The sequence below is a fragment of the Hypanus sabinus genome, chromosome 6 (genome assembly GCF_030144855.1).
Source record: "Hypanus sabinus isolate sHypSab1 chromosome 6, sHypSab1.hap1, whole genome shotgun sequence".
Classification (NCBI taxonomy): Eukaryota; Metazoa; Chordata; class Chondrichthyes; order Myliobatiformes; family Dasyatidae; genus Hypanus; species Hypanus sabinus.
The window spans coordinates 8,550,320-8,565,152 of NC_082711.1; the positions used below are offsets into that span (position 1 = coordinate 8,550,320).

The window sequence follows — 14,833 nt, forward strand, 5'->3', positions numbered from 1 at the left end:
AAGACTATTAAATAGCTTCCTTGTCCATTAAGATGAACGCAAGCTCACAACATTATGACTTTGCACCTTTTTGTCTATCATCATAGATTTTCTCTGTAACTCTACATTCTGTTACGGTGTTCCCTTGTACTGCCTCAATATACTCTGATAAATGATCCATATGGATGGTAAGCAAAGCAGTTTTTCCACTGTACTTTAGTACCATGAGGTTCTCTGTAGGTTGGGATCAACCATGGACGTTGTGCCCAGCTGTCTAGGTGATACCAACTAGGGCAGCACGATATGGAGAGCAAGCTGTTGCCCATACAGCAGGCTCCCCCTCTCCACACAGAAGCAAAAGAGAGCAATACACTTTGATACCAGGGTGTCGTCAGACTTGCCAGTGTTGAACTCAACGTAGGACTGTCTTAGGGACTCCAGCTCTGGATTTCTCTCAGGGTTTACTCCTGAAGCCTTTCCTATGAGTGGCTATAGCCACAAGACAGGTATGAGATCAGAGCACTCCTTCTCCTGAGTGAGTTGCCAACCACAGCTGACAAGCCCCATCTGCCCAAAGCAAGTGGAGTTATGGTACCAGTAATCTATCTTTGCCCCTTTTCAGTAGAAATGGTTCTTCCAGTTTAGTAGCTAAGCCACACAGGAAGACCAGAAGCTGGACTTGCTTGTCAGAGGCTATTTGAGGCACACACCACTGTGAGCATTTAATCACCACTACCACCTCCTGCCCCCAGCTATGACAATCTTAAGGAACTATCTCAGCAGCAATAATAAATCAGATGAGCTCCATAACCAGCCTGATAAGTGGTCAAAACTTAAAGATTAATGCCTCTACATAAAAATCCTCATTGTTTAAATGATGAATGTACTACCCTCTTGTGGGGAAAAGTTGCACAACACCCAGCTTAAGGTAATAAATTGACCATTTATTGTCAGGATGTGACAAGATAGAATCGGCCCCCATTTTCCATTATTACCAAGATTGTGTATTACCCACAATTGTCAAAATTAATTCTCAGAAATTAAACCAAGTGTTATCCATTAGGAGTGGTTATAGGTCAGTACAGCACATTACAGGCTCTTCTGCCCACGATGTTGTGCTCACCTTTTAACCTATTCCAACATCAGTCTAACCTTTCCTTCCACAAAGCCCTTCATTTTTCTTTCATCCATGTGCCCAAAAGTCTTTTAAAGTCCCTCATCTTTGCCTCTACCACTACCCCTGGCAGCTCATTTCACACACCTATCTCTGACAGCCTCCTATACTTTCCTAAAAATTATACCCCCTCATATTAGCCATTTGTCCTGGGATAAAGCTTCTGGCTGTCGACGTGATCTATCTTATCTTATACACCTATCATGTCACTTGTCATCCTCCTTCACTCCAAGATGCCCTAGCTCACTCAAGACATCCTCACAAATTCATTGAGGCAGCATCCTGGTAAACCTCCTCTGCAAAGTTAACCCTAGCAGGACCAATATTTGTCAGCTCTCAATTGCCCTTGGATGGGGCACCGTTGCTGGTGCCCTACCAATGATGGTCTTTCCAGAGATCCAAGCCTGTGAAGACTACATAGAGGAGACTCACGGGCAAGGGGTAAGGGGGTTCAGTAATGTGGAAGCACGAAGGTTGTATCCTTGGTTTGTGGGGTGGGAGGGGGAGAGAAAGTAACAGGAACCTACAGAGCAAAATCCAAGTACCCCATTGGTTAGATATCACATCTACTGTTGCAAGGCTCACTATTTTAATATTCACCACTCTGTCTGTCCATAGATAAAAGATTCAAGACTGTTTAATGTTATTCCTAGCACACAAGTGTAAAGGAGAATGGAATAATTGTTACACCAGACCCGATGCAGCACAAAATTAAACACAATAAGATAAATAATTCAATAAAAAATACAATAAATATACATAGATTAATTGCATGTCCATTAAGTGATGCTAGCCACAGGAATGTCTGTACATGAGGTGACTCTGACCGAAAATGATAAAGTAGTGGTGGTTGGGGGTGTGGAGGGGTGGGTTTGTGGGTGGAGGTGTTGATCAGCCTTACTGCTTGGGGAAAGTAACTCTGAGTCTGGTGGTCCTGGCGTGGATGCCACGTAGTCTCACCCCAAAGGGAGTGGGTCAAACAGTCTATCAACAGGGTGGATGGGGATCTTCACAATGTTAAGCTGAACCCTTTGTGGCACCTTTCTGTATACATGTCCCTGATGACAGGTAGACTGGAGGCGGTGATGGGTTGGGAAGTTTTGACTACCTGTAGTAGAGCCTTCCTGTCTGTCAGCAAGCAGCTCACATATTGTGATGTGATGCAGCATGTGAGGATGCTCTCTACTGCACATCAGCAGAAAGTCTGAGTTGGTGTAAAATATAAACAAGAACCAAATGCAAGAGGTCAAGCAGCATCCGTGGTCACGTTTTCAGGCTGGAACCTTTCTCCCAAGCTTTTGTTCAATTTTTGAGTTATCACGTTTAATGTTGTTAACACATCATATATGCTGGGCCTAGCACACCAATACAATCACAAGGAAGACACATTAGCTTCTTTGCTTTCTTAAGAGGTTGAGGAGTTTCTGCTCGTCACCGAAAACTAAAACTTCCACAGATATCTTGTTGAAAGAGCAGCGACTAATTGTACTGTAGTCCAATACAGGAATCCAAAGATTGCAAGAAGCTACAGAGAATAATGGACTCTGCCCAGTACATCACAGGTTTGTCCCTTACCATCTTTGAGTGTATCTACAGGTGACGCTGTCTCAGGAAAGCAACATCCATCAAAGAACCCCACCATCTGGGCCAAGTTCTCTTCCCACAACTACCAACAGGCAGATGCAGAAGTCCGAAGCACACTATCAGGTTTAAGAACTGCTACTTTCCTTCAACCACTTGGTTCTTCAACACTAATCACTCCAGTTCAGCATCACTGAGCACTTTGAATCAAAATGGATTTACTTTTCTAGTTGTGCTCTTATAAAACATTTAATTTGTTTAAGTTATGCTTTTCTTGTGAATGCTGCTTATCTGATGTTGCATGTCTATGTTGCAGCTGTAAGATTTTATTGCACCAGTGTATGTGACAACTTTCACATGATACAGAACACCCAGTTTTAGGGATTTACTGTCCAAATCCCATGAATTTTTTAATTTCAAGTTTCCTTTCCTTTCTTCGGCTGTCCATCAATTTTTGATGTTGACTGAGGCCTGGGCAAGGTTTCAATGTTGACCAGCAGTTGCCCATGCTGCAAGTCTCCCCTCTGCACACCACTGATGTTGTCCAAGGGAAGGGCACTAGGCCGATACAGCTTGGCACCGGCGTTGTCGCAGAGCAATGTGTGGTTAAGTGCCTTGCTCAAGGACACAACACACTGCCTCAGCCGAGACTCAAACCAGTGACCTTCAGATCACTAGACCAACGCCTTAGCCACTTGGCCAAGCGCCAGCAATTTCAAATTTACTGTCATTCAACCATATACATGTATACTGCCAAATGAAACAACATTCCTCTGGAACAAGGTGCACAACACAGTTCATGTACACACCACACACAAAGTAATATTACTACAAATTTACAAATAAAATGTATTCCAGATGATTGACATCAAGTATACCATAAGATATAGGAGCAGAAGTAGGCCATTCAGCCCATAGAGTCTGCTCCACCATTCAATCGTTGGCTGATCCAATTCTTCCAGTCATCCCCACTCCCTTGCCTTCTCCCTGTACCCTTTGATGCCCTGGCTATTCAAGAACCTATCTATCTCTACCTTAAATGCACCCAATGACTTGGCCTCCACAGACACTCATGGCAACAAATTACCACCCTCTAAAGTAATTTCTCCACATCTGTTCTAAATGGAGGTCCTTCAAATCTGAAGTCATGCTCTCTTGTCCTAGACTCCCCTACCATGGGAAATAACTTTGCTATATCTAATCTGTTTAGGCCTTTTAACATTCAGAATGTTTCTATGAGATCCCCCCTCATTCGCCTGAACTCGAAGGAATACAGCCCAAGAGCGGCTAGATGTTTCTCATACAGTAACCCTTTCATTCCTGGAATCATTCCCGTGAATCTTCTCTGAACCCTCTCAAATGTCAGTATATCCTTTCTAAAACAAGGAGCCCAAAACTGCACACAATACTCCAGGTAATACTCCACAAATGACATAGGTAGGAAAAGGGAAGAGGTCCTGAAAGAAGACTACAGGGAGTTAGGAAGGAAGTTGAAAAGCAGGACCTCAAAAGGTAGTAATCTCTAGATTACTGTCTGTGCCACGCAACAGTGTGAATAGGAATAGAATGAGGTGGAGGATAAATGCACAGCTGAGGGATTGGAGCAGGGGGAGGGATTCAGATTTCTGGATCATTGGGACCTCTTTTGGGTCTGAGTGCAAGGGGGATAGATGGGGCTGAATTTGTCAGGTGTGTTCAAGAAGGATTCCTGACAGTATGTGGACAGGCCAACGAGAGGCAAGACTATACTAGATCTAGTTCTGGGTAATGAACCTGGTCAGGTGACAGACCTCTTGGTGGGGGAGCACTTTGGTGAGAGTGACCACAACTCCCTTAGCTTCAGCATAGCTATGGAAAGGGATAAAATCAGATAAAATGGTAAAGTGCTTAACTAGGGAAGGGCTAACTTTGAAGGGATGAGGCAGGAACTGGCGAGAGTAAATTGGAAACAGATGTTTAAAGGAGAAAGCACAGAAGTAATGTGGGAGAAGTTTAGGGACCACTTGAGCTGGGTTCAGGATAGGTTTGTCCCACTGAGGCAAGGAAAAAATGGTAGGAAAAGGGAGCCGTGGCTGACGAAACATGTGAGGCAACTCGTCAAGAGGAAAAAGGAAGCATATGTTAGATATAAGAAGCAGGAAGTAGGAGGGGTTTATGAGAAATATAGGGTAGCCAGGAAGGAGCTATAGAAAGGACTTAGGAGAGCTCGAAGGGGGCATGAGAAGGCCTTGGCATGTAGAATTAAGGAGAACCCCAAGGCATTCTATGCGTATGTGAAGAATAGGAGGATGACGAGAACGAAGGTGGGACTGCTAAAGTGTAAACAGGGCAACATGTGCCTGGAGGTGGGAGGTGCTTCAGTATTCACAAGTGAAAAGGATCTTGATCAGGATGAGGTTGAAGTAGAGCGGGCCTGTGTGCTGGACAATGTGGAGAATAAGGAAGAAGTGCTGGATCTTCTTAAAAATTTTAAGATTGATAAATCCCCAGGGCCGGATATGATACACCCCAGGTTGTTATGGGAATTGAGAAGAGATCGCAGGAGCATTAGCTATGATCTTTGAATCTTCTTTGGCTGCAGGGGAAGTGCCAGAGAACTGGAGAATGGCAAGTGTAGTTCCCTTGTTTAAAAAAGGTAATAGGGAGAAACCTGGGAACTATAGACCGGTGAGTCTTATGTCAGTGGTCTGCAAAACTACTGGAAAGGATTAAGGATAGGATCTATGAGCATTTGGAGAAGTACAGTCTACTCATGGATAGTCAACATGGCTTTGTGAAGGGAAGATCGTACCTCACAAGCTTGATTGAGTTTTTTGAAGAGGTAACAAAAGAAATTGATGAGGGATGTAGTCTACATGGACTTCAGCAAAGCACTTGACAATGTCCCTCATGAGAGACTCATCCAGAAAGTCATGAGGCATGGGATAAATGGACCTTGGCTGTTTGGATAAAAAATTGGCTTAAAGGAAGAAAACGGAGGGTGGTTGTGGAAGGAAAGTATTCTGCCTGTAGGTTGGTGACTAGTGGAGTGCCGCAGGGATCTGTCCTGGGATCCCTGCTAATTGTGATTTTTATAAATGACCTGGATGGAGAGGTGGAAAGATGGGTAAGTTTGCGGATGACACGAAGATTGGAGGAGTTGTGGATGAAGCTGTAGGTTGTCAAAGATTACAAGAGGATATTGACAGGCTGCAGAGTTGGGCAGAAAAATGGCAGATGGAGTTCAATCCAGACAAGTGTGAGGTGATGCATTTTGGAAGGACAAACCAGAAGACTGAGTACAGGATTAATGGTCAGTTACTTAAGAGTGTGGATGAACAATGGGACCTTGGGGTTCAAATCCATACATCCCACAAGGTCGCTGCACCGGTTGACAAGGTAGTTAAGAAGGTCTGTGGGTTGCTAGGCTTCATTAGCAGGGGGATTGAGTTCAAGAATAGAGAGGTCATGTTGCAACTCTACAAATCTCTGGTGACACTGCACTTAAGAGTATTGTGTTCAATTCTGGACACCTCATTATAGGAAGGATGTGGAAGCTATGGAGAGGGTGCAGAGGAAATTTACCAGGATGTTGCCTGGATTGGAGAACAAGTCATATGAAGCAAAGTTAGCAGAGCTGGGACTTTTCTCTTTGGAGTGTAGAAGAATGAGAGGGGACTTATAGAGGTCTACAAGATTATGAGAGGCATAGATAGGGTGGATAGTCAGTACCTGTTTCCCAGGGCACCAATAGCATAGGTACAAAATTAAGGGAGGGAAGTTTAAGGGAGACATCAGGGGTAAGTTTGTTTTTTTTTATAAATACAGAGGGTTGTGAGTACCTGGAATGAGTTGCCAGGGATGGTGGTGGAGGCTAAAACATTAGGGGTATTTAAGAGCCTCTTGGACAGGCACATGGATGAAAGAAAAATGGAGGGTTATGGGGTAGTGTGGGTTTAGTACTTTTTTTTAAGGATTATATGGGTCGGCACAACATGGAGGGCTGAAGGGCCTGTACTGTGTTGTAGTGTTTTATGGTTCTAAGTGTGGTCTCACAAGTGCCTTACAGAGCCTCAACATCACATCCCTGCTCTTATATTCTATACCTCTAGGAATGAATGCCAACATTGTATTAGCCTTCTTCACTACCAACTCAACCTGGAGGTTAACCTTTAGGGTATCCTGCACGAGGACTCCCAAGTCCCTTTGCACTGCTGCATTTTGCATTCTCTCCCAATCTAAATAATAGTCTGACCATTTATTTCTTCCACCAAAGTGCATGACCATACACTTTTCAACATTGTATTTCACTTGCCACTTCTTTGCCCTTTTCCCTAAACTATCTAAGTTTCTCTGCAGGCTCTCTGTTTCCTCAACACTATCCACTCCTCCACCTATCTTTGTATCAATTGGCAAAATTTAGCCACAAAACCATTAATCTCAAAGTTTAAATCATTGACATACATCGCAAAAAGCAGTGGTTCCAACTCTGACCCCTATGGGAACTCCACTAGCAACTGGCAGCCAGCCAGAATAGGATCCCTTTATTCCCACTCTCTGTTTTCTGCTGACCAGCCAATGCTCCACCCATGCTTGTAACTTCCCTGTAATTCCATGGGCTCTTATCTTGCTAAGCAGCCTCATGTGCGGCACCTTGTCAAAGGCCTTCTGAAAATTCAAGTGTAGGATTCTCAGTACCAGTAACAGTGGTGTTAACTGTTCAGGCTAACAAAATGGCTTCTCTGTAAGGCTGTAATGGGTTTCTGTGTCTGGTATGCTTGGGTTATGACTACCGATAAGGGGGGAAAATAAGCAATGGAGAATTGTTATGCTATCTTGTATGTGTAAGCTGAGCGGGAGTTCGCGGTCTTTTTTCAGGAGGAAAGCGAGGAGGACGGATGTGTGAGGAGTGGACAGTGGTTCCAGAGCGACAGATACTAGACGTCGGTGGTTCAGATGGTGGCCGAAGGCTGGGAAGGTCGTTGTGGATGGAACCAGAGGCATGAGCTCCAATGTATTAAAATATTATGTGCACAAAACGATAAACTTATTTATTTGGCACCTTTAGATTATCTGTTTCTACTAACCCATCACTAAGAGATAACTATAAAGTTGCAATTATTTACTCGTTTTTGGGTGTATTGTCTGGTATTTGTATTGCAAATGTGTACTGGGGAGGGGGGCATTACTCCGTAGTTACACCAAAGTATTGCACTATTGGCGGGGCAATGGCGGTTCACCCTAGGCCGGGGGTCGGCAACCTGCGGCTCCCGAGCCATTTGTGGCTCTTTCACCTCTGTGCTGCGGCTCCCTGTGGCTTTGGGAAATAATTGGTCAGTATTTAATTAAAATGTATTTTATGTTAGTTTGTTAGCTTTTGAAATGTAATTCTAAATTTGAAGATTATGGTGATCTTATCCGAAACGGCTCACAATTAGCCAGCATTCCGGCTAAGGGAGATAGCCTACGGGGGTTTGTGAGTACGCGTCTTTTGCAGCATCTGCGTCCATGGGGGCTGGGTTGAGGGAGGCTTAAAAGCAAGGCTGTTTAGTTCGAATAAAGCTATCTTTGACTGCAGTTTACTGACACCGCTACAACGTGTTTTTATCGCTGGCTGTCCAGACGGAAGGTGCTGAAACGCTTTGTCGCGTGTCTGGAAGAAGTGAAAACTTTCCTGGGCAGCAAAGGGCTCACCTTTCCTGAGCTGGAACAGCCAGAGTGGCTGGAAAAGCTACACTTCATGGTAGACATGACAGCGCACCTGAACACGCTGAACACAGCTCTTCAGGGGAAAGGACGTACAGCCCTGCACATGTTGGAGGATGTTTTGGCATTCGAGCGCAAGTTGACGTTGCTTGCCAGAGATTTACAGAAAGGCACTTTGTCTCACTTCCCCAATTTGAGAGAGTTCAAACAAGGTCACGACATGATAATTTCGGAGTATTTACATTCTGCAATCATCGCAATGCAAACATCGTTTGGGAAACGCTTCTGTGAGTTCAGAGAGGAAAAAAAACACATTATCCTTCCCGGTCACTCCCTTAAGCATCGATCCTTCCCTACTGAATACGACTGCATTGGCAGGTGTGAGTCAACCTGATCTTGAGATGGAACTGGCCGACATAGCCGACAAAGACATATGGGTGTCCAAGTTTAGACGCTTGACAGCAGACCTTGAAGATGTTGCCTGTCAGAAGGCCGTTCTTGCTCAGAAACACAAATGGAGTGATATTGAAAACCTTCCAAAACCGGACAAACTTGTGTTCGAAACATGGAATGCTATGCCCGACATTTATGTAAACATTAAAAAGTATGCGCTTTGAGTCCTGTCGATCTTTGGATCCACATATGTAAGTGAGCAGGTGTTCTCCAACATGAACTTTATTACAAACATCGCGCACGCCTCACAGATGACAGCTTGCGATCCTGTGTAAAGATGAAGGTGACGTCATACAGCCCTGATGTGCAGACGCTGTGCGCTGAGGTCCAGAAGCAGAAATCCCATTAACCAAGTATGATAAATATTTTAATTGCCTATTATTTTATGTATATTCATATTTTTTCATTGTTCAGTGAAATAGTCCTTTTATTTTTCAGGCTGACAGCTGGCTGATGTTATTTTTGGTTTGCTGCTGGCGGAAAATTTAAGTTCGGCGTTTTTCATAAATACAAGAAGGACTCAAATAGACATTGAGTATTTTACTTAAAAGTAACTTTCAACCCAACGTCTTTTTTTCGGAGTTCAAAATGTTTTTGTTGCATGCAGAAATGTAATTTCGTTTTCTCTGCAGGAGTTCATCAATTTCATAAATGCAACACATTATAGTTTGTTTATACATAGCATAAAGGCAAAAAAAACGTTGTATGCAGTGTTATTTCATTTTAAATGTCAAACGGGTTTTGCGGCTCCCAGTGTTTTCTTTTCTGTGGGAAACGGGTCCAAGTGGCTCTTTCAGTGGTAAAGGTTGCTGACCCCTGCCCTAGGCGAACGGGGGCCACACAAGTACACTTCATCTACTGTATCTCCTTTGTCTACCCTGCTTGTAATTTCCTCAGAAAAATTGCAGTAGTTTAGTCAGGCAAGATTTTCCTTTCAGGAAACCATGCTGGCTTTGGCTTATGTGCCTCTAGGTACTCCATAATCTCATCCCTAACAATCGATTCCAACAACTTCTCAACCACTGATGTCAGGCTAACTGGCTATAGTTTCCTTTCTGCCACCTCCCAACGTATTAAATAGAGTGGGCACCTAGGCGTGACTGAAGTAGCAGCAGCACTCTCAATGGATACGATTAAATACTTTCGTTTCAGCCTGATACAGCTAAAATGCACTACTTCCAAGGTCAGTAGAGTCATTAAAGATGTCAATGCGTTTAAATGAACTATCACTGCTTAAAGCTGGTAGAAACAACAGTCTGTGGTCGGAAGTGCCCACGGAGGACACGTCAGAGGAAGCCCAGGCATAGATCAGGGTTATAAGTACATTTAAGGAAAAGGGGTTTTAAACCCCCTATACGGCTATCTTGCTGATGAATAAAATCGATGATCTCAGAGTAAGGGTGCTGAATCAGAGGGACATTAGGACCACATGTGTCCTTTGTTTCACAGAATCCTGGTTAACCCCTTCTGTACTGATTCAGATCAATGGGTTTACTATACACCATCAGGCCAGATCTATAGAGTCTCTCAAATGCAGAAGTGGAGGAGTAGGCCTCATGATTGACTCTCCTTGGTGAACAAATGTATCAATACTGTCCCAATTTTGCTCACCAGACCTGGAATATCTAGCAGTTAAATGCCATCCTTTTTACCTACCACCGGAGTTCTCGGAGGTTATTTTGGTAGCAGTTTACATTCCACCTCAGGCCAAAGTCAAGCAGGCTTTAGATGATCTGAGTAATGGGATCAACATACACAAAACAACACAACCCAATGCCTTCACCATCGTTTTAGGAGATTTTAACCAGGCCAGACTGGGGGGAAAAAAAATCACTAAGCAATTACCATCAACAGATCACTTGCAATACTAGAGGAAACAACACACTGGACCATTGCTACATCACCATCAAGAATGCCTACCATACTATTCCACGCCCTCACTTCGGTAAGTCTGATCACCTAGCTGTATTTCTACTCCGAGTATAGGCAGATACTGAAGACAGTAGCACCAGCAGTGAGGACGAAGACGGTTATGGACAAGGGAAGCGCAGGAGCGCCTACAGGACTACTTTGAATTGGGTGGACTGGACTGTACTCAGGGATTCATATTCGAACAGACAGACATACTTTATTGATCCCGAGGAAAATTCAATTTTGTTACAACCAAGAATAGTGATGAAATATAGCAATATAAAGCCATAAATAAATAATAAGTTAATCATGCCAATTCTGCTTGCATCTGGATGAGTATCCTGCAGTTGTTACCGACTTCATTAAAACCTGTGTGGATGAGTGTGTGCCCACAAAGACTTACTGTACATTCCCAAACCAAAAGCCATGGATGACCCAGGAGGCATATAGTCTGCTGAAGTCTAGTTCTGTTGCATTCAAGTCTAGCAACCCAGGCCTGTACTAGAAAACCTGGTATGATTTGCAAAGGGCAAAGAGACAATTTTGAACAAGGTTGGAGGTGACATCGGATGCACAAAAACTCTGGCAAGGTCTGCAAGACATTAATTCCTACAAAGTGAAACCCAATTGCATGAATGGCAGCAACGCTTCGCTTTGAAAGACAGAACACAACTACAGCTGTGAAGATCCCTACTACAGCTGATGACCCTGTGATCTCTGTCTCAGAGGCCGATGTTAGACTGTCTTTAAAGAGAGTGAACTGTCGCAAGGCCAAAGGTCCTGATGGAGTACCTGGTAAGGCTCAGAAAACCTGTGCCAACCAACTAACGGGAGTATTCAGGACATTTTCAACCTCTCACTGCTACAGGCAGAAGTTCCCACTTGCTTCAAAAAGGCAACAGTTATACCAGTGCCTAAGACGACTAATATGGGCTGCCTTAACGATTATCGCCCAGTAGCACTCACGTCGACAGTGATGAAGTGCCTTGAGAGGTTGGTCATGACTAGACTGAACTCCTGCCTCAGGAAGGACCTGGACCCATTGCAATTTGACCTATTGTGGTGATAGGCAATGGCAGACGTAATCTCAATGGTTCTCCACGTGGCTTTAGACCACCTGGACAACACAAATACCTACTTCAGGATGCTGTTTGTCAACTATAGTTTAGCATTTAATACCACCATTCCCACAATTGGGAATATCACTGATTGAGAAGTTGCAGAACCTGGGCCTCTGTACCTCCCTCTGTAATTGGATCCTCAGCCTCCTAACTGGATGACCGCAGTCTGTGCAGATTGGCGATAACAACTCCTCCTTGAAGACAATCAACACTGGTGCACCTCAGGGATGTGCGCTTAGCCCACTGCTCTACTCTCTGTATACCCATGACTGTGTGGCTAGGTATAGCTCAAATACCATCTAAAAATTTGCTGACAATTGTTGGTACATTCTACATTGTTGGTAGAATCTCATGTGGTGATGAGAGGGTGTACAGGAGTGAGATATGCCAACTAGTGGAGTGGTGTCACAGCAACAACCTGGCACTCAACGTCAGATGAAAGAGCTGTTTACGGACTTCAGGAAGGGTAAGACGAAGGAACACATACCAATCCTCAGAGGGATCAGAAGTGGAGAGAGTGAGCAGTTTCAAGTTCCTGGGTGTCAAGATCTCTGAGGATCTAACCTGGTCCCAACATATCGATGTAGTTATAAAGGAGGCAAGACAACGGCTATGCTTTATTAGAGACTTGAAGAGATTTGGCAAGCCAACATATACACTCAAAAACTTCTATAGTTGTACTGTGGGGAGCATTCTGACAGGCTGCATTACTGTCTGGTATGGGGGGGCTACTGCACAGGACCGAAAGAAGCTGCAGAAGGTTGTAAATCTAGTCAGCTATCTCTTGGGTACTAGCCTACAAAGTACCCAGGACATCTGAGACACTGCTCCCTGAAGAAAGGCAGCGTCCATTATTAAGGACCTCCAGCACCCAGGGCATGCCCTTTTCTCACTGTTACCATCAGAATGGAGGTACAGAAGCCAGAAGGCACACACAGCGATTCAGGAACAGCTTCTTCCCCTCTGTCATCCGATTTCTAAATGGTCATTGAACTCATGGACACTACCTCACCTTTTTTTAAATATACAGTTTTTCTGTTTCTGCAGGTTTTTTGGTAATCTATTCAATATATGCAATTGATTTACTTGTCTATTTATTATTTTTATTTTATTTATTTTTTTCTCTGCTAGATTATGCATTGCATTGAATTCCTGCTGCCAAATTAACAAATTTCACTTCGCATGCTGGTGATAATAAACTTGATTCTGATTAACATTTGTACCGGATCACTGGAAAGTTGCAATGGCAAAATCTATCGATTCTTGAAAGATCATTGTTAATACCTCCGTAATCTCTCCAGCTACTTTCTTCAGAACCCGAGGGTGCATTCCAGCAGGTCCAGGAGATTTATCCACCCTCAGACCATTAAGCTTCCTGAGCTCCTTATCAGTCGTAATTTTCACAGCACAAACTTCACTTCCCTGACACTCTTGAATGTCCAGTATACTGCAAATGTCTTACTCCATGAAGACTGAAGCAAAATACACATTCAGTTCCTCTGCGTCTCTCATTACAATATCTCCAGCATCATTTTCTATGGGTCCTATATCTACCCTCAACTCCTACCCTTTATATACTAAAGGCTTTTAGTATCTTCTTCAATGTTAGTCACCAGATTCCTTTCATAATTTATCTTTTCCTTCCAAATGACCTTCTTCGTTTCCCTCTGAAAGTTTTTAAAAAGCTTCCCAATCCTCTATTTTCCCACAAGCTTTGGCTTCCTTGTATGCCCTCTCTTGTTTTGAATTTGACTTCACCTGTTACCCACGGTAGTGTCCTTCTTCCACTCTGAAGTTTCTTACTTGGAAAATATCTGTCTTAGACTTTCCTCATTTTTTTTGCAGAAACTCCAGCCATTGCTGCTCTGCTATCCATCCTGCTAGTGTCCCTTTCCAGTCAACCTTGGCCAGTTCCCCTCTCATGCCATCGTAATTTCCTTTATTCTACTGAAATACTGACACATTGGTATTTAGTTTCTCTTTCTGAAATTTCCAAGTGAACTAGATCATATTGTGATCACTGTTCCCTATGGGTTCCTTAACCTGAAGCTCTCTTATCACCTCCGGATCATTGCACAGCACCCAATCCAGCACAGCTGATCCCCTAGTGGGCTCAACAACAAGCTGTTCTAAAAAACCATCCCTTAGACATTCTACAAATTCTGACTTGAAGTCCAGTACTGGCTTTCACAGCAGGTGGAATAATTTACAACAGAAAGCAACAAATACTGGACTGAAAGTGTTATATTTGTGTCAAAGTGTTATATTTGACACTAATAAAATCGACAATCTTGAAATTCAGCAGCGGGTTGACAAGTATGACTTTGTGGCCATCTCTGAAAGTTGGCTAAAGGATGGCTGCCATTGGGAGCTGAGCATCCAAGGATATACGGTGTATATGCCACTGCCAATCCACTTTCATGTTAAAATCCCCAACGATTGTCATGACATTGCCTTTCTGACACACCTTTTCTATCTTCTGCTGTCATTTGTAATCCATATCCTGACTGCTGTTTGGAGGCCTGTATATAACTGCCATTAGGGTCCTTTTACCCTTGCCATTTCTTAACTCAACCACTAACGACTTTACACCTTCCAATCCTGTGTCATCCCTGTCTAATGATTTAATATTACTTCTTATACACAGCCACACCACCCCCCCTCTGCCTACTAACCTATCTTTCCGATACACTGTATATCCTTGGACATTCAGCTCCCATTGGCAGCCATCCTTTAGCCAAGTTTCAGAGATGGCCACAACGTCATACTTGCCAACCTGTAGCTGAATTTCAAGATCGTCGATTTTATTAGCGTCAAATATAACACTTTCAGTCCAGTATTTGTTGCTTTGTTGTAAATTATTCTACCTGCTGTGATTATGCCTCATCTTCTGCCTGTCCTTCCCATCATCTCTGTTGCAAGCCATCTT

General features: G+C 43.6%; 1 protein-coding gene across 4 annotated transcripts in view; it reads right to left on the reverse strand.

The window, feature by feature from the left end:
• slc52a2 (solute carrier family 52 member 2) overlaps positions 1-14,833 on the reverse strand; it is a 51,507-nt gene that overhangs the window by 16,000 nt on the left and 20,674 nt on the right. Inside the window, exon 1 of one of the 4 annotated variants that reach the window (XM_059971658.1) lies at positions 3,613-3,682. The exons of the other annotated variants lie outside the window; for them this stretch is intronic. Within the exon in view, the coding sequence (XP_059827641.1) occupies positions 3,613-3,667 (55 nt within the window). The 5' untranslated portion in view covers positions 3,668-3,682. Of the gene's footprint in view, positions 1-3,612; positions 3,683-14,833 lie in introns of those variants that run through there. 4 annotated transcript variants of the gene reach the window in all.